Source organism: Glycine max, chromosome 4, assembly GCF_000004515.6.
Source record: "Glycine max cultivar Williams 82 chromosome 4, Glycine_max_v4.0, whole genome shotgun sequence".
Lineage (NCBI taxonomy): Eukaryota > Viridiplantae > Streptophyta > Magnoliopsida > Fabales > Fabaceae > Glycine > Glycine max.
In genome coordinates this window covers 8,110,493-8,130,869 of record NC_016091.4, presented here as the reverse complement: position 1 = coordinate 8,130,869, position 20,377 = coordinate 8,110,493, and the positions used below count along the sequence as shown (strand labels likewise).

Here is a 20,377-nt window from a genome sequence, read left to right as displayed (position 1 = left end):
ATTTCTTTAAAAGCACTTCCTATTCCCCACCATGTCAAAGCTAACGAACTACTCATACAGAACAGAAAGCCTAGACTCATACAAAACTAGAGGGATGACACCATAATTAACTGCCAGAGGCACTTTAAAAAATGTTAAATGCACTGGAAAAGCATATGTGCTGCTGTTGGTTCGGTTTAACGCATAAACAAGGCAGTTGCATGTTAAAATAAGCCTCTCCTAAAGATTTGCTTAAGTTAATCCGGGTCCTGCTGCAGTAAAAGAAATTAACTTATCATGCAAGATTTATATTTGGATAACAGTATAACACTGTCTAATCAGATCAATTTTGATATATAAATATATATATATATATATATATATATATATATATATATATATATATATATCCTATTTTTGCAATAAAGATTAAACTATTTTGAATAATATGATAATTTCACAAATAGAAGAGAATATTGCAAATAAAGGTATCTTTTTAAACATGATTCATGTTGAAGAGGTTCCATTGCTCTCACCCTTGATAGAGACACGCCCCTCAAACTCAAAGACGTGATTTTCCAATTGACGTCATTTTTTGGTGAACCAATTTTAAGAAGAAAAAACAAAAGCACTAGTCAATTTATAAAAAATCTGTTATATTTTCCCACTTGCACAACAATGAGTTTATTATCACCTGATTTTTTTATCATAAAAAAAACATGTATCTAAATCATCTGACGTCATAACTTCATAATAATAATTAGTGAGTCGCCATAAGTTAAATTAATCCCTTGAATATTTGCAGCCTGAACATTTTATTTATGATAAAAACAACATGAACAAATTTAAATTTGCTGCGGAGGGCAACAGACACAGAGAGAGAGAGAGGTGTTATTATTTGACTTATTTCATTGCAATAGCAACTAACAGCTAACAAGTATCACCACCCACCAATCAGCGCGTGACTCTGGTGAATATCACAAAAGAAAGACAGCACACAGAACCAGAAAACAACCTTCAACAAAGACAAAAACCGCTCTCTTCTCCAACGCTGTCTGTCACCTTAAAAAACAAAGTTCCACTTCATCAGATTCAACTAAACCACACCATTCGCATCAACACAGCACTTGTTTGTTCCCAACTCCGAAAAATATCATGCTCCTAACGTAAAATCCTCGGTTTCAACGTTCAACCGCGATCTCAAAAAACAAAACTATGGCATCACTCTCAGGCATTTGCTCCTCTTCCCCGACTCTCAAAAAATTCCCAAACCAATCCCCATCGTTGACCGACCCTCTCCGCAAAGACCACGTGTCCTTCCCCGCACGCCTCGCCGATCGGACCCTCAGCCTCGCGCCGCTCCGTGCGGTGGCTCGGGAGGTTTCCGACGGAGCGTTGGCGGCGGCGGTGAAGAAGGGGTTGGAGAAGGATCCGCGCGCGCTGTGGCGGAGATACGTGGGTTGGCTATACCAGCACAAGGAACTTGGGATTTACTTGGATGTGAGTCGGGTCGGGTTCAGTGATGAGTTCGTTAAGGAGATGGAACCCCGTTTCCAAGCGGCGTTTCGGGCGATGGAGGAGTTGGAGAAGGGCGCGATCGCGAATCCCGATGAGAGTCGCATGGTGGGACACTATTGGCTGAGGGACCCTAAGCGTGCGCCCAACTCGTTCCTTAAAACGCAGATTGAGAACACTCTCGACGCTGTTTGCAAGTTCGCTAACGACGTCGTTAGTGGTAAGGTTAGTTTAGTTCAGTTCAGTTCACTTCTCCTTCTTTTGGTGATTTGTGTGTGGGAATATGATGGAATGTACTTTGGCAGATTAAGCCTCCTTCGTCTCCGGAGGGTCGATTTACTCAAATATTGTCTGTGGGAATTGGAGGTTCTGCTCTTGGACCACAGTTTGTTGCAGAAGCATTGGCACCTGATAATCCTCCACTCAAGGTATCTATCTAGCTCTATTGTTCGAGAAATTATTACATGATCCCAACTAATTTTTACTTGACATGTAGTCTAGTGTTATTAATACTTCCGTGTAAATTGAAAAACTCAATTACGTAACATATAGAAATTGGTTGGGACTATGGATGTGTGTGTGTTTGGTTTACCATTGGAAAGCCCCCAAATGGTTGTTGAATCAAAAGCTAAGAATTCTTACTTCTCACAAAACATGCATGTGAATGTGTACTCGTTCAACCTAACGTTAAACCAAACACGGTAGTCGAGGATTATATTATCTAATAATTTTTCTTCTGAGAAATTACTAATGCTAAATTGCAAGAATAAGTAATCCATGGGAATTTGCCCCTAATTGGTGAATTCAGTTATTTCATTTCTCACAAGGATTTAGTGATGACTTTGTCTTCTTTCACTTCTCTACCACAGATAAGATTTGTGGACAACACGGATCCTGCTGGAATTGATCATCAGATTGCACAACTTGGGCCTGAGCTAGCTTCAACACTTGTGATTGTGATATCAAAGGTCTGCATGGAGATTGTGCTTTTTTTTTGTTTGATTATGATGCTATAATCAGTCAGGGAACATGTTTTTGACTTGTGATTTTTATTATCTTCAGAGTGGAGGTACTCCTGAGACCAGAAATGGTTTATTGGAAGTGCAGAAGGCCTTTCGTGAAGCAGGCTTGGATTTTCCTAAACAGGTTTAATCTCAGGTTTTCACTTTTTTATATATTTTTATTTCCCCTTATTATAATACACTACTACGTTTGACTCAGAACTTCAGATACTAGATAGTATTATGGTGCTAGAATCGTGAGTAATAGTTTTACGAGGGTGAAAAAACTAATCATATCTGGATTGATCTGCATTTGCAAGTATGAATATTCTCAAAATTTCAATTTTCTGTCTCCTATACTTTTTTTATTTTTATAATTTTCATAGATTTGCTTGCATTGTACCGCAATATTTGAAACTTCTGGAGTTATGTTGTACTACTTTTTTTTAGAGTTGTGGAAAACTACCTTGTTTATTGATAGTAAGATAATTATGGTTTTAAGTATTAATTTATAATTAGAAGCAATATTTACTGGAAAATTGCCACTTTGATCAATTCATTTTTTGTTTTGACTGTAAAAAAAATCCAAATGCTATTGATCCTGCATATCACTTGCACGTCTGCTGTCAGTTTCAATTTGTGGAATTTGTTACAAGTCACTAATGTCCATGCTATAATGCAGGGTGTTGCTATAACACAAGAAAATTCTTTGTTGGATAACACTGCCAGAATTGAGGGCTGGTTAGCTAGATTTCCTATGTTTGATTGGGTGGGAGGTAGAACGTCAGAGATGTCTGCAGTTGGCCTGCTTCCAGCAGCCCTTCAGGTAAGTGGCTATAAATGTAAATTCATTATTTACTATTTATTATTTATACATTGACATTTTGTGTTTTCTTATAATGCTCTTTGATTTAGGGCATTGATATTAGAGAAATGCTTGCCGGTGCATCATTGATGGATGAGGCTAATAGGAGTACTGTGGTATGCATCAGTTTCTCATTTTTTTTTTGTTGCCGTTATTGTTGTTATTACTTTCAGAGTTGTGCACATGTAATTGAAGGATTTTCATGTATGACAATGCATGAGTTGTACCATACCTTGAGCTTGTTCTTACTTAATGATTTGCCAATGCCATACCTATGTTAAGTACTATCGATGCTTCATGTGACAAATACATGTATATGGTGCTTGGGTTTGAAGTGTACGGAAATTGGCGTGAAACTAATTACTTCTCTGTTAATATATGCATTTGTGCAGTTAAGGAATAACCCTGCAGCTCTGCTGGCTTTATGTTGGTATTGGGCTACAGATGGTGTAGGATCCAAGGTGAGAATTATGATCGGTTAGCGTCTGTCTTCTGTTTTATTTGACTATTTCTCATTGTTTTCTTTTCCTTCTTATTCTGTAGGATATGGTTATTCTTCCATACAAGGACAGCCTGTTATTATTCAGTAGATACTTGCAGCAGCTGGTCATGGAATCTCTAGGCAAGGAGTTTGACTTGGATGGTAATCGGGTATGTCTTATTCTTATTTGTACATCAAATCTAAATAACATTTTTGTACTCTGTCCTGCATTTCTTGGGTGAATTTTTAGATATCTTTCAATTAAGTTTACAGCTGTGCCTGCACCAGGAAGTAGCCTAAGGAACTCTATGGTCTTTCATTTTTAATCCTTGATTTGTGTTGTTGTCTTGTATACATTGTCATGCTTTCATGTGGAGCCCACTTGCATCAGATCTGACATGATTAACTTGACCAGACATTGTTAACAATGGATCCTATTTTTCCTACTACGATGGATCTTTCTTGCTGCTATATCACATGTATTATGTTTAGTCTTAGAGATGCTTCAATCCCTCATGAGTTAATGATATATCGGAATCTGACTTTTGAACTTTTGGATTGTATAGGTTAATCAAGGAATTAGTGTCTATGGAAACAAAGGAAGCACAGATCAACATGCGTGAGTTTTCATACTAGTTTTTTTTTTTTTAAATATAGTTTATTGATTACTGTCTAGTAAACCTTTACCCCCTTGCAGCTATATTCAACAATTGAGGGAAGGTGTACACAATTTCTTTGTAACATTCATTGAGGTGCTACGTGATAGACCTCCTGGTCATGATTGGGAACTTGAACCTGGTGTCACATGCGGTGACTACTTGTTTGGTATGCTACAGGTCTGATCTACTCATCGAGTATATTTTCTTATTGAATTTGATAGTTTTATTTAAGACTGTTGTTAGGTTGTTGTTTGTTCCCTTCATGCTAAAATTGGACTTTCTATAGGGAACAAGATCAGCTCTGTATGCCAATAACCGAGAGTCCATCACAGTTACTGTACAAGAAGTGACACCTAGAACAGTTGGTGCTCTTATTGCACTCTATGAACGAGCAGTAGGAATTTATGCCTCCCTTGTCAACATAAATGCTTATCATCAACCAGGTAAAATATAATTTATTTAGCCCATTTTAGAATTTTCTTTATTTTTATAGAGTTATGTTTACAATGTCTGACTTAGAATTTTTACCCTGACCTATATCGGGATTCAATGATTAATGTTGTTATAAAATTTAAAGCAAGGATACTGAAATTTACATGTGGAACTCATATTATGTTAGCTTGTTTTACCATTCATCGACATCTGAAGTCTGAACGATGATAATTGTTTAGGTGTGGAAGCTGGTAAAAAAGCAGCAGGTGAAGTACTAGCACTTCAGAAGCGAGTGTTGGCAGTGCTAAATGAGGCAAGGTATGATGTTTATTTTAGAGCACCAAGCTTCTCTTTGTCTTAGCTGGGGTTATTTCGGGTATAGCCTCTGCTCTCAGAGACTTGTAAAAGTGAGTCCAGAAGAGTTGTTTTCAGTGGATTTGATTTTCCTTTCACTAAGATGTGTTGGCCAGGCCCCTCTTGTTATCACGAGTAGGAAATGGCTATCCTAACTAGGAGTCATTTCAATAATGATGTGGTGCAAGGTGCATCCCACGGAAAATATTAGCAATTATTTAGGGTCATAATCAGAGGATCAATATCTGTCTCGAATATGGATTCACTGTGTGTTTTGCGTCCTAATATATATTTTTAGTTAAGTCTATCACCAAATAATATTTATATGTTTCTGTTTTCAGCTGCAAAGAACCTGTAGAACCATTGACCCTCGAAGAAGTAGCAGACCGTTGCCATGCTCCTGAAGATGTACATACATTATCCCTCTTTATTTCTTCTTCAATTATGTGTACTACCCTGTTTATTAAGAATCATCAAAGTTCAATAACATTTTTCACTTGTATGCAGATCGAAATGATTTACAAGATTATCGCACACATGGCTGCCAATGACAGAGCATTGATTGTCGAAGGCAGCTGTGGTTCACCACGCAGCATCAAGGTTTTTCTTGGGGAATGTAACATTGATGGGTTGTATGCATGAGTTAGACGACTACCAGAATTCATGTTTTGGTAATGTTGCAATTGTGTTTGAATACACGGACCAACAGAAGAGAAGTTGCCTGCAATAATTTGGTTTCAATGTTGAATCTCCATCATTAACGAAAGTGGAAATTTCTGTTAAGACAAATTCTTGAAAGTGTTTTGGTGTTCTGAATTGGAACTACGTGTAACCAAATGGAGAATCCAGTGGGTAAATATAATTAATAAAATTGTTCCTTTCGCTGCCTAAATTATTCATGTGGTGGGTTGCTTTCATTAGGGCAGCTCTTAGGTGCAAGCAGCAAAGCAATAACAAAATTAAAAGCATTTTGTGTAAACAGTAGCAGTAGCTCATGATCTGAAAAGGGGATCCATTTTGGTACAGTGAGAAATAGAGGGAAATCTGCTACTCTTATATTAAATGCAACGAATCCTTTCTGCTACTGTTAGCTTTATTCTGGAATGCATGAAACATACAGAAAACCCCATACAACAGATTCACCGAGAAATAGCTAGTTTCGTTGCAACAATTAAACTATGACCGAAGTAAAGCAAGTTTTCACCCATCCCACGGTCAGTTTCTCAAACAGAATTTTCAGATCCAATTTCCCTTCCTTTCTTTTCCATTTATTCACGACCAAACCCAAGGATGAATTGCGTAGAACCAACTAACTCAGATAGTAGAAGGATAAGATCAGGCTTAAAAAAAATTTACCACTTGAACATGCCTCCACCGTTACGTTTGCTCTTTATCTCGGACTCGACCTATGTTCAGAAAGGTCACATCCGTCGGTCTTATATTTATTTGTTAAAAAAACATTTTTTTAAAATAAAATAAGATAATTTTCTATTTTTTAGTGTGTTTGTTTAAATTGTTTTTATTTTTTAAAAAATAGTTTTATATTTTTTTAAAAAACAAATTTTATTTACTTCTTAAGAAAGCATTTGTAAAAAAAAATCACAATTATTTTTTAAAATTTAAACAATTCAGCAAGATCCACTGCCAATTCAATTTTGATAGGTCGCATTGCTGCAATCTCTAGTCTGGATGCTCCACCATTCATAGCAGCAGCGGAACTTAGTCAATAAAGTTTGGTACGTAATAATGAATAGATTTAGAGCTTGGAGGACTGAGTCCCATTTATTTATTTTTGTCTGTGATCCATTTTGCCTCATCTTTAACTGAGTTTCCTTTGTCTTGTTAAATATTTTTCTTATTTTTTTTTACCTGCATCTTGCTGTTTTTAATGCCACTGAACATTTATTATTAACTACTTCTGTAATTTTTATTTTATTTTGAGTAATAAGGGATGTTACCATTTAACAAAAGAAATTGTTTGAAATTTTAGTGATCTTAATAAAATATCAATAATCACCGAAAATAAATTACATTAGATTATCAAAAGGAGTTGTGAAAAATAACTAGATCCATAATAAGCAGCAGGATTGATGAGTCCGAGGAACTGTTGGTTTTATGTTCTTCCTCAATCAAATCACCGTTTTTTCTTTTGAGACCTTAGGTTTCTCATCAGATGGGAAGAAGAGAATATAATTTATAATTTAGTGTCTTGGGGACCACAACTTACTTTAGGTTTTAATTTGAGAGATCTCATTATTGGGTCAAACTGATTTTCGCTTGTCAAGCTCGTATCAATTTTTGATGATAGTCCAATAGACTTATCAAATTAGATCACTTCTATTGACCCCCTAAATATAAATAAATAATATAAATGATAAATATAATATGTAGCCCACACTAATTAATTAATTAGGAATTATATTCCTAACTGCCTCAAGTGCAAAACCATGTTTCCGGTTTTTGAGTTTTCTTCAATGGCAAGTGATTTATTTTTTATAAGCACTTATTACTAGAATAATGTAATTTGATTAGATGTGATTCATGTTTTAGATTGAGAAAGAAGAGGACATTATGTGGAAACGTGATTGCTTCCATGAGTCTACAAATATTGAAATGGTAAGTGGGATAATATATGTATGCTTCATATCCATTAGATTTTTTTTTCTTCGTAAGAATTGAAATTACATAATTGGAAGGTTTACAACAATTCACATAATTTGTCCAATTAAGATTTATGATAATTCATACATTCTGTTTCATCAACTGGGTTAAATTTTCTGACTCAATTAGTATTTATGTTTTAATATGAAGATATTATTGAAGTCAAGTCCGAAAAACTTGAGAGACTTGTTAATCTAGGTTGTGAACTCATGAAAAAACAGGAGATAATTATGGTTTGTCAGGACTATTTTATGTTTAATACTTAGAGTGTATTTGGAGATGATTAGCATCCAGTGAAGAGTGAAATCTACAAAAGGTAAATATTCAAGTATTGTCATGTCTTTCTTACGGACAAGCATTTTGGCTTTGATAGGTTTTCAACACCCTAAATAGATAATATTCTTCTGAATTTATTTTTTGTCCGTCAAAATGCTCCTGTATTAAATTAAAGTGTACCACCTGTGTCATATGTCATGCTTAAGTAAACATTATTTACTAATATTTTTATAAGACATTTTAAATATATAAATATTTTCTTAATTATATGTTAAGAATGATTTATAGTTATTGTGACGAGAAACTCATACCAACCTATACTGAGAATGTTCATTTGTTTTCCGTGCTCTTCTCTTACAAATTTTACATTCATAATTGTTACCTTGCTCATCAATTAAATATGTATTTTCCATGTTTTATATGTATTCTTAAATACTTGTAAATGTATAGTTTTTTTACTAATATATGATATTAAACATTTTTTTTGGTACTTATAATAATTAATGAACAAATTACATATCATAATTAATTAACAAATGGTCATTCAACTACTTATAAGGCTCTAATTATGTTAAACTTAACTGTCTTAATTATATAAAAATTAAATTACAATTTTTTTGTGAATAAATTAAATCGTCATATTAGCCTTAATTTAGACCCGTACGATTTGTTGCGAACTATATTTCCCTTCTTTTTAGATTTTTTAATTGATTATCCAAATAAAAAAAATTAATTTACTACAAACTATAAATTAGAATAAAGATTAGTATAGTAAGATTTTAATTGATTATTCAGTCAAATTTCTTTTATTTTTAAAATTATTTTAGTTAACACTCAAACTTTTTTATCAACGTTAAATGTATAGATATATGTTAAAATTGTAATTATATCTTTCATCAATTAAATTTAATTTTTAATCCTTGTATTTTAAAAGTTTTGGATGATTATACATTTTGTATATTAATTTATATTTTTACTAAACTAAAATTTCAAATACATTTTGCATAATTTTTTTTTTATATTTTATATGTATGCGCATAGGATGTGGATTATCCACATAGTCATGGGAATGAGTACAAGAATGGGTACATGTATTTGTTAAAACACGGTATTTTTTAATGGGCTGATTTGTTTTTTTATATCTGCACTGCTTGTGCTTTTTAATATAATAAACAACAAATTATACAATATGAGAAAGCATAGCTTTGCAATGCCGCATCTCTACCCTTCAATTTTCCACTAACAGGATTCACATTCTACAATCGCAAAAGCACCATTCCGTTTTTATGGCCATATAAATAAATGCAACATTTGGTAACAACCAGCAACAGCGATTGTGATGGTCATGAAAATACCATCTTAATGTGCCCGACACAGTGGACCAGGTGTCGATCAAAGGGAGTCAGAATTTTTTTTTTACATAATTATTTAAATATTAAAAATTAATAAATAATTATTTAATAAATAATAAATTTAAAAATATTTATTATTAATTTTATACATAAAATTAGAAATATGAACTACTACTACAAAAATTAAATAAATATTAAATCAAAAAATAATCAATTATTATTTAAAAACTACCCTTTTTTTTAATTTTAAAATTTCAAATTAGCTCGTTATTTTATTCTCGTTTTTTTTCAATAAACCACTATTATTTGAAAACTGATTATTTTAGTTTATTTTTAAAATTCCAAAATACCATCATTTAAAAACTTTCAATTTTTTAATTTTAAAATTTCAACTCACTATTCTTTTATTATTAAATCTTTAAAATAAATTCTCTGTTTCCACTACACTTTTTTCGTCTCTACTGAATTAAAAACAAAAAATGGCATTTTTTTCAAATAACTGATATAAAAATAAAGAGATAGCATTTTTATTTTAAAAAAATTACCGAATTAAATACAAAGAGATAACAGTTTTTTATTTTTTTAAAATAACTAATTTAGTTGAGAAAAGAACATTTGAAGCAATAAAATGTATAGAAACAGGAACACGGTACGTGTATTTTGGTGCAAGTTAAAATATATTAGTTACTATAATGTTTTAGCTTGAGATAGTCAAATACGTCCATTTCTAATATATAGAAATAGCATAAGGAAGGAAAACAAATAAAAGGAAAAAAATGAACATTGCATATGAACAAAAGAGAAAATCTAAATTATTAAACACAAAATTTGTTATATTATTTATCAGAGTAGTTTTCAAGTCCACATGTCTATTTTTGCATATCATCAACTTAGGTTTCAAGCGTACGATGGAAGATGATAAATGACCATATAATCCTATTATATATGGTGTGTTATTTTTGGTCAAGGATGTTATCTGGTATTTTGCTATAAACATTCTTTGTATCTATCATGATAGTTTGCATCATGCGGTGTTGTTCAATTTTGATTTTTCTTTAATAATAATGAATTTGTTATAAAAAAATTAAACACAAAATTAGTCAATATAAAATAAAAGAAACAAAATAGTAGTATAGAACACCCTATAATAAACAAAGAACAAATAAAAATGATGAAAAGAGAAAAAGAAAAAGAAATACAATAAAACAATGAAGAGAACTAAAAAAGTGATGAGACACATTTTTTCATTGATATACAAAACAAATGAAAAAAAGTGCGAAAAAAAAACTTGTGAAGATTACATTTTTTAGTTTGCTGTGCTCAATTGCTTCGACGAATGGTGGCAGCAGAAACATCAAAGCAAAAACAATTAGTCAGTGAATGTAGTTCGATGGTTGAAGCTTTTAACATTTGAAAAGAATGCATTAAGAGAGAACAAATGGGCACCTGACAGTCACATATTAGTTATGCAATGCTCCTCCTAGAAAGAACAACAGAACTACATTAAGTAAAAAAATTATCAAATAAGAATCAGCAAAAAAAATCAATTTCAAATGTCACATTTAGAGAGGCAATGTATTTAGCTGCATTATGTTCATACTCCCTTCATGTGCAGTGGCTCCATCAGACCAAATTAAGGAAAATATGTAATATTATTACCAAGAAAAAAACGACAAAGTAAGCGCCATCAGCAAGAAATTAAGGAAAAGAGAGTTTTACAGAAAGAAACGAAAAAGAGGGTGTGAGTGAGAGAAGAGAACAGTTTCACGCAAAGAATGAAATGTATTATCGTGCATAGTAGCAGTTATAGGTGGATTTTTTATTTGAGAATTGAAAACTTGAAAGTCGTTTGCAGAAGAATTTGTAACTTAATGTTAACCCACGATGAATCCAAAGCAGATGAGTTTGTGTACACATGAGATATTGATAATTTATTGATTAATTAAGGGATAAAATGGATTAAGTAAAAATGGACATCAAAAGAAAACATCCCATTCTTGTCGTATAACCACAACAGCTTTTCGTTGCATTCTTGGCAGCATCACAAATATCGCTAAGGGGGCGATGGACTTTTGCTTTGTATAGACAATTCCTCTTATGTCCCAAGGTTAAAAAGGACCATTCAATACAAAATATTATTCTTAATTCATATAGATTACCGGTTTATAATCTGACCGTTCAATTATGATGGATGATATCCAACTGCTTAAAACTCCCGCCTCACCCATGAACCACATCTTACATGAGTTCACGGTAGAAATTGCCTGATAACTACGTACCAGTGTTGCATCAGTTCAAAGAAGTTAAGCACAAATAAGTTTGGAGCGTGGGTGAGGGTCACATAAAAAATAAGTGAGAAAAGAAAATAAGATATTGTGAAACAAAAACAAAAAATGAAAGAAACACCAAGGCAAATTAAAGTTTAGTTCTCAGATGTGGAGGGAGATTATGTTTAAGGCTTGAGTTTTGAATTGCACTCGGAATCATTTGAGTAGTAATATTTACAATGTCAAACAGTGTTAAAATCAATTGATCTGTGGTGCAAAGAAATTGAATTTTAAATCAAAGACGATCATGGCATGGGACGCCAAGCTAAATTGCAGCACAAGCAGGGGAACAAGAGTTAAATTACTACATCACAACTTTGCTACAAGCCGCAAGCTGCACGGGCAAATCAGAGAAGCTTTGATATAACATGACATGAAGTCCAGAATGCTTTAGTTGCAGCCCCGAGAATAACAGGGTTTTGATATATCCTGTCAACAATGTCGAATGCAAGTGGTAAATTAAAATGAAACTATTAGTAGCTTAATGAAAGAGGGTGAAATTAACTGGGAATGACTTTCTTTTGTTATGCTGTACAACTAACAAGATGACACGCAAGGTATCAGTATCCATTAGGCCATCACATGAGACTATTAAACATATGCTATCAGGCAACAAACAAATCCATGGGCAAGATATATCACATAATTAATGCAAGTTATGCTAAGGGTGAATGCAATAATAAGTTCCTTAATTATAAAAGTGGGGGTTGGAATAACCACTTACCCTATGGCCGTAGCCCCCCACGATGCAACATTATAAATAACTTTGCTCCCATCCCAAGCCTTTCGTAGCTTTCCCTTTTTCTTTTTCACTGAGAATGTCTTGCTAAGTGCTAATGGAACAAACCAAAATTAGTTAGAAATTCTTTCCTATTGTTTTAGCTAACTTACAATGAACTTGTCTCAATAAGATCATAAAAAAAATATCTGGAATGAAAAGGTAGATGATAAAGAGTTATTTCTTGTTTATCACTCAAATATACAGAAGAATAACAAAGGTAAGGCATCATGCTATAGGAAGAATGCAAAACTCACCACTCTGGAGTTGGATAGGGGTCAAATCCTACAAAGAGCAAAGAAATCAATTAGAGAGGAACAGAAATTTCAAATGCATTAAGTAGAATATGTTTGCTGCAACTGATCATAGATAGAATTCATAAAACAACATTATTCACAACCAAAAAACAACATTATTCACAACCAAAGAAGAAAAAGGCATTCCTTGTTACACAGTGCAAGTGATTGTTATCCTAAAGATGAATGAGAAGGGCTACAGAGAAGCAGACTATGGAAAAGGCATGTAAATTGAATGATGGAGACTTCTAGAGCATTTCCTTGTAAGAAGAAACTTTATCCATATAACAAACGAACAGGACTGCAACATGATGCCCATAAAGGCATAAAGGAAGGGGAAACATATGATACCAATAATATTAAGTCCAACAATGCAATCCCGGCATAAAACTTATCTCTCCTCTCTGTCCTCCATTTTTCAACATTATAGTGAGTTGCAACATGAAACTACTTATTTCCTGACATTTAACAGAACAAAGTGGACGGACATCCTTGTAGAGAAAATGCACATTATATAAACTTAAAGTTCATCACTAAATATTAAATCCAGAAGTTTCCAGTATAATTTTGCAAAGAAATAGTAGTGGTATATTACTATTCTCAAATAGTTAAGTGACTAGAAATAAATGGCGAAACATCAGTTCATGCAAACCACAACAAAAACATAGAGCATTTATTGCAACCAAAATAAAGTAAAATAGAATTGACAAAGCAGACCACAGTACTGCTAAAAGATTAAAAAAAAAAAACTAGGCAGCTGAGTATCCATCAACTAGGATAATGGAGTATATATTGGTAAATAACACTCCCTATATTTAATTTAGTACTTATTTTAATATAAATATTAAATGTAGGACACAAGGAAAGAAAAATATGTTAAACGTGCCAGAAAGTCCTGATTGTTTAAATAGCATAGTCAGATCCAATGCCAATTTTAGCATCATACAAATTACTTGGGTGATGTAGGTACACCTATAATTTTGGCCCTTTTTCTGAACTGTCAGAAATAGTCATGCTGATATGTAGCCAATCTGTGCTATAAGAGCCTAAGACAGCTGAATACATACCAATTCAGAAAAGTAAAAAAAAATTGCAATTAGTATAGTTCAAATTGGTGTGATTTGACAATTTATGAATGAATTGTGACTTTGTGATTCAGAGGACAGAAAATGGTGGTTTCTCAATCAGGTTGCAACAGATTCAAATTGGATTTCAAATTTTCAAAACCAGCTTGAGAAGCCTGCCTATTTTAGCTTCATTGAAATTATTTTAGAGAAAAAATAAGCCTTCCATGTTTATTTCACAAGAAGTATTTTACAAATACATTTTTCTAAATTTTACTTTTAGCATAGTTAGATCTGGGGAAATGATAATAAGGTTTTTAGTGATTATATTTATGAATTGTGACTTTAGGAATAGTTACGTATTATGCAGTATATTTTACATATATAAATATACTATTAAATATTTCATAGGATATACATCCTTACTGTATTCAAAATTTCAAATCTAAGAATTATAAATGCTTTCTGTTTCCACTTCACATAATTAACTGGCCATGATTTGTACAAGTTTCTACACAACATGGATGGCAACATATACATAAAAAACAACTTAAAAGATGATTGGGGAAGAAAATTTCCTAAAACCTCTCAAGAAACATACAAAACATTTTCCCCAATTGGAATTTGCACCTTGATGGAGAAGCATATTTGGAGGTATAATCAGAAACAAGAAAGCAAAAGGTCCAGTCAACATGGGACCTATGAGTAAGGTGAATAGCAGAAAGCAGGAGACAGCTGGTTCTTATAGCATGTAAGAAGATACTTTGAAATTTGAAGCCAAAAATTTGGATTCTCATGGTTTATAAATTATTGCACAAGAATATCATTCAAATGATATCACGATGAGTTCAACTATGCATAAGGGGCAAATATAACATCTACATACAGTATAGAGCCAACTGAACAACAAGCGCATACATATCACATACCTTAGTCTGCTTTAAGGATAGCAAATATGCAGCCATGAAACATGCAATGCCCTCCACTATATCTTCTTGTCTAACAAGGACATAATCTTCTTGCTCTGAGTCAGCACGTTCACCTTCCCAGAGATCATTTTTGCTAACCATATCCCAGGAATTACCTTCTTCTGCCACAACCAAGAACATTTTTCTTTTATTATCATTCTAAATTTGAAACAAATAGGGAAAACACTGATTACTTGAAATCATCAAGCTGCCAAAAACCATTTCACATTGCAGAAGATACCATCTATATTCTGTGAAACTGAAGCCTGAGCACACTCCAACTGTTGAAGAAAGGCCGGGCATTCAACTCTAGATTTCAGCAGATCACATAACTGCATTCAGGCACATGAGCTGTGGTGTCAGAAATGATAATCAGCCAAATTTTATCTCCATATTATTAAGGGAGTACTCTACTCGGTTCCAAACTTGAAATAAAAAATATGCCACTTCTTTAACCCAATGAACAAATTTGTGGGTAAAACATAGATGCAGTTCTTTATTAAGTGTTTTTGGTGCTGTTCTCCAATCAAGAATTAGAGGTATCGGTAACCACGTAATAAAGGTTTGCATTAAAGATCAACACAAATTACCGAAGTAAAACTCTGATTTTATGATTGAAAAACAACACCAAAAGCACCTGAGGAACTGTATCAAAGTATTTTCAAAATACGAATAAAACTAATTTTTTTAAACAAGCACTACCACCTAAGCATTGGAGATCAATTAAAGACTCCCTAGCAACACAACACAGTGAAGAAAATTGAAATTCCGTACCAATGGAAACCCTAAAAACGGAAAGAGGAATAAAGTTACCTCGTCGGCATCGGGATCAGCTGAAGCAGTGGCTTCACCTTCAATCTCGCAATCCTCTTCGTCCACGTCAGCAGCAGTAGAAGAAGTAGCGTTAATCAATTCGAGAGCTCTCTGACACTGCAAGAGCACGGCCTCAAGGGTCTTCCTCTTCACGCGAAGCGGGTCCGGGTCGGACTCCACGGAGGCTTGCGGATTCGGATCCATTGGCATCTACTATTAATGATGCAACAAACAACGACGGAGAGAGAATAAAGATTCGTCGTTATTGTCCATAGATTTTACATTGATTGCTCCGAAACACGGTCGTTTTGATGTGTGGTGTTTTAGGAGGCGATGCGATGGAAGGCGTCGGGGGGGTTAGGGCTGTGGCTAATGATTTTCGTGCACTCCAATTGTTCCCTTTCCTCTGCCTTTGCCTATTACTATCAGTACTATTTTCTTATCTTTCCCTTTTTAACTTTGACGCGTTTGAAACTTTGACACCAACAAACAACTCAAGTGAATATCAAAATAAGAAACAGAATTAGTTATCATTTATCATACAGCTCCGAAAATCTTATATCTTATAGGTAAATCTAACGAATCGAGTCATAGAGGTAATCTACGTGCCGTTAGCTTAACATATTTTCATTTTTATAATTTTTTTTAATCCACGATTCATTATACTAGCTTTTTCTTTTTTTCTAAAAGCAAGCCAAAAGTTATGAAGTTTGGGTTTAAAATTTTTTGAAATTTTAAATTTTAAAAATTTTAAATACTTCAATTAAAATTTTTTTATTTTCAAAATAGTGTTTGGATAAAAAAAATTAAAAATATGAGAGTAAAAATGCGACTTGGGGAGTCAGAGGAGTATTTAACGGCGCAAGACATGACACAAGCCCTCCACGTCAACAAACACCTCTGTTGTATGATGGACAAGGACGGCTCCCGTGATTGGCGGGTACAATTCTACCGGACGGTGTTTCTTGAAGAGGAGAATCATCTGCTTAAGGAAGTGTCTTTTTCGATTAAGAAGAGAATTTCAATTTTTCATATTTTAAGAAGAAATTAAAATCTCACATATTTAGTTGTTTAAAATTATATTTTAAAATTTTAAAAATTTAAATTCTTCATAAAAAAATATTCAAACAATAAATTTTAAATTAAAAAAAATTAAATTCACTGTTAAATTTTAAATTTTCTCTTTTAAATCTTGTGTTCAATTTCCCCTACTTTTTAATGGTATTATTAATTAACGTTTGATCCTGGAAATATTATTACAAGTGCGGACCAGTACAATTTCACAGAAGAATTATGGAAGAATTATTTCTTTTTAAAGAGTTTATATGGTGTTTTTAATAATTTAGAGAGTTTTGATATTCTTAATTTTTTTGTTTTTAAATTAGTTATTGATTATTTTTAATTAGTTAATTTCACAGATTATATGTCATCTTTTCATTAATTATCTTTTCATTTTTGAATTAGTTATTAATTATTTTTTAAACAAAAATTAAATTGTAACTTTTTTAAATTAGAAAATATGATTAAAGTCTAAATCCTAAAAAAAAATTAGTTACTTTCAACACTTCTTATAAAACTCATGCTTAATAAATCAACAAAAATTAAGCCCTAAATCCCAAAAAAAAATTATAAAAAGTGTTAAAAGTAATTAAAAAAATTTAAAGTTCAGACTTTTAATGTTATCTTTAATCATATTTTCTACTTTAAAAAGTTATCATTTTCAAATTTTTAAAAATAATAATCAAGTACTAATTTAAAAGTATAAAAAAATTATTGAAAAGATGACATGTAATTTGATTAATAAAAAACTAAAAATCAAAATCCCTAAAATTATCAGAGACACCATAGAAACTCTATTTTTTTATATATGCAAATTATGGAAGAGTTATCTCTTCATGCATTCGAGACCACACAGGCCACTTCATAGCAGCCATCACGGCTCACCACCGCGGATCTCCAACAGCTCATGAAGCAGAAGAAACGGCGCCCCTCCACACAGCAATTATTTGGGTCTCTGATTTGAAGTTCGACAACATAATATTTGAACCAACTGCAAGCATGTCATGGATTCCTTGCACTCTCACAAGTTCTTCAACAACGAATATACATGGTAGTATTCTTAGGAGCTGCAAACAAAACTGAGTGTATTTCAAAACTTAATTTTCCCTAAAGTTTGGGTCAATGTTGTTGTTCATTGCCTTGCAAGGCTGTCAAGATACTATGCATGTAGACATGTTTTTAACTTTGTCCCTTGTTGTATTGATTCAGTTATTATAAATGAAATGAGATGAGATGAGATGTTTCCATTCAATTTTTTTTTTTTGAAAATTATTAAATTTTAGAGTTTAGTAAGTATGTATTGTGAAGGTAAAACTTTACATTATCAACTAAACTAATGGCAAACACAAGTATACTTAAGGGCTACATATGGACCTCCTGACTTTGAGAAAATGTAAGTATATACAGTATTATTGTTATCTTTTTGCTCTTCCTATTTTCATAATTTGAACCACTTCTAATTTTTTGCCGTTGTCAAATTTTGTGTTTTTATATATAACTTGTTTTTCTCACATTTTGCTCCCTTTTCAGCTCACTAAATATCTTTATGTTTGATTTAGTTAGACATTTTATTCACTTTTCAGTTTACTACATTTAATTTTAATATTTATATCTTTATTTTTACATGTATAATAATAATAATAATAAATATTTTTAAATAAATTATCCCTACTGATTCAAATTTGAGTCCGTCATTGCTATCAACCAAATAAAAATCAGTTTTTCGTGTGATTTTCAGGATTCATTTGATTTGCATAAATTCAAGGAGCATGACAATACAAAACTAACTACTTATTATGCGATTGATTTTATAAGATAGAGAGGGCAACCTATGAGATTTATTCATAGAACATGCAACTGATGCAAGACAAAATTCATTGTCCATTTTATTAAAGGTGTAAATATTTCAAAGTTTGAGTATATTATGACTACAACATAATTTGGATGACTTTGCCTATTATGTCAAAGAGAATGTGAGTTTGAAGTGAGAATTGTTACATTAATTAGTATATGTTGTATTTTCAATGAGACTAAAATCAGTATGTTGTTCCTTGGCTAAAGAAGGTAACGACAATGAAAGAAAAGTCTAAAGTTCATCATGACTCAATGAGCCTCGTAGTAAAACTTTGTGATTAACTTTTGATTTGGCATAGCAATGAGTTGGATGAAATTCAAATTATACCTTATTAATTTCGCTTAATTATATTTTTTTTAGCAATTTTACCTAAGCTGACCTAGAAAAATATGCCAAAAATAAAAAAAAAGATATGGAATAAAATTCGCCAAAAAGAGAAAAAGATGGAGTAAAATTTGGCAAAAGAAAAAAAATTAAGAAAAAGGATAATTATTTTAACATATCATGTTACTTCAACACGAAAGGTAACATTTATAAGTTTCTATAAAAGATAAAGATAAAATATGTTATATTAATTTGTTGAAAATAAAATTTATTAAAAAAATTGAGATAAAAAAATACAACTAAGTCATTATCTTTGGCAAATAATGGATGAAAACAGATAAACAATTGTGAGATGAAGAGGAACATTGGGATCGGATGAGGAGGTAACGTATAGGATGTAGATCCAATAAAGATATGGAATTGGCAAACCTTGACATTCTTTTTTTGCATTGCATTAAATTTATTACTAAAAAAGATTTAGAAAAGGAGAAATACAATAAAAAATATTCATCTTATTTAACATAATCTATTAAAAAACTAAATAAAAATCTTGAATTATTTTTATTACCTTTCAATCAATGAAACAAAAAAAAAGGTGAATAATGCAAAAAAAGAAAAAAATAATGCTAGGTTAAAAAGGAAAAAGTATAAGACTGTATTTGATTTTTTGAAATAATTATAATGTCATAATATTATTTTTTATTTTTCTGTGTGACAAATTATATCCTCAATATCTCCTTTCCATTTTTTGTTAATAGCAAACTATGAAAAAAAAGGATTTTAGTTTTCTCTAGTCTAAAATGCTATGTTAAACAAAGCTAACAAAATATATTAAAAAATAAACAAGTAAAAATAATCAATTAAAGTTAATTATTCATTTTTTTTCAATTTTATTTAATTATTTTATGGATTGGAAGGTACTAAATACTCCACTGAAAAAAAGGGAAGGTAATAAAAATAATTCAACACTTTTATTTAGTTTCTTAATAACATATGTCATACAAGATGAATATTTCTTATTATATGAGCATCTCTTTGTTTTTAAAGTCTAAAAAATATAATAAAATTTAAGAAAATATTGTAATAATAGTATCACATATATATATTTATGCTTTGAACATAGATTTTACTATAACAATCCAATACCAATAAAAAAAAAGGGAATGGTACAATTATGAAAATAGTAGGAAGAACCATAAGTTTTATTTATTTTTTATGTTAAATGTTGGATTTTTATATTTATCTTCTATGACAGGTTGACATTATTGTTTTTTTACAATTTTTTATTAGTTGTATATATAAACGAGATATTGGGTGT

General features: G+C 31.8%; 2 protein-coding genes across 2 annotated transcripts; one reads left to right on the top strand and one right to left on the bottom strand.

Moving 5' to 3' along the window:
• Positions 1–782: 782 nt before the first annotated feature.
• On the top strand, positions 783–6,178 carry LOC100791285 (glucose-6-phosphate isomerase 1, chloroplastic). Its single transcript, XM_003522706.4, has 14 exons — positions 783–1,719; positions 1,800–1,922; positions 2,364–2,462; positions 2,557–2,640; positions 3,178–3,321; positions 3,411–3,476; positions 3,753–3,821; positions 3,904–4,011; positions 4,408–4,460; positions 4,539–4,677; positions 4,787–4,943; positions 5,172–5,250; positions 5,628–5,694; positions 5,794–6,178. The coding sequence occupies exons 1-14, from the start codon at positions 1,195–1,197 to the stop codon at positions 5,926–5,928; spliced, it is 1,848 nt and encodes a 615-aa protein (XP_003522754.1). The 5' UTR covers positions 783–1,194; the 3' UTR covers positions 5,929–6,178.
• A 5,846-nt stretch (positions 6,179–12,024) lies between these two features.
• LOC100790753 (uncharacterized) lies at positions 12,025–16,221 on the bottom strand. The gene is given in 6 exon segments (NM_001254543.1): positions 12,025–12,331; positions 12,627–12,735; positions 12,938–12,965; positions 14,970–15,130; positions 15,250–15,340; positions 15,822–16,221. Coding segments are annotated over 6 exon segments (681 nt in total). The 5' UTR covers positions 16,032–16,221; the 3' UTR covers positions 12,025–12,249.
• Between the last annotated feature and the right edge of the window lie 4,156 nt (positions 16,222–20,377).

What these genes read in the sequence shown, in the direction of transcription:
- LOC100791285 (XM_003522706.4), top strand. Translation starts at nt 1,195, where the DNA reads ATGGCATCACTCTCAGGCATTTGCTCCTCTTCCCCGACTCTCAAAAAA. An exon ending in GCTTGGATTTTCCTAAACAG is followed by an intron (nt 2,641 to 3,177) that starts GTTTAATCTCAG and finishes GCTATAATGCAG; the next exon opens with GGTGTTGCTATAACACAAGA. An exon ending in TGCTTCCAGCAGCCCTTCAG is followed by an intron (nt 3,322 to 3,410) that starts GTAAGTGGCTAT and finishes TCTTTGATTTAG; the next exon opens with GGCATTGATATTAGAGAAAT.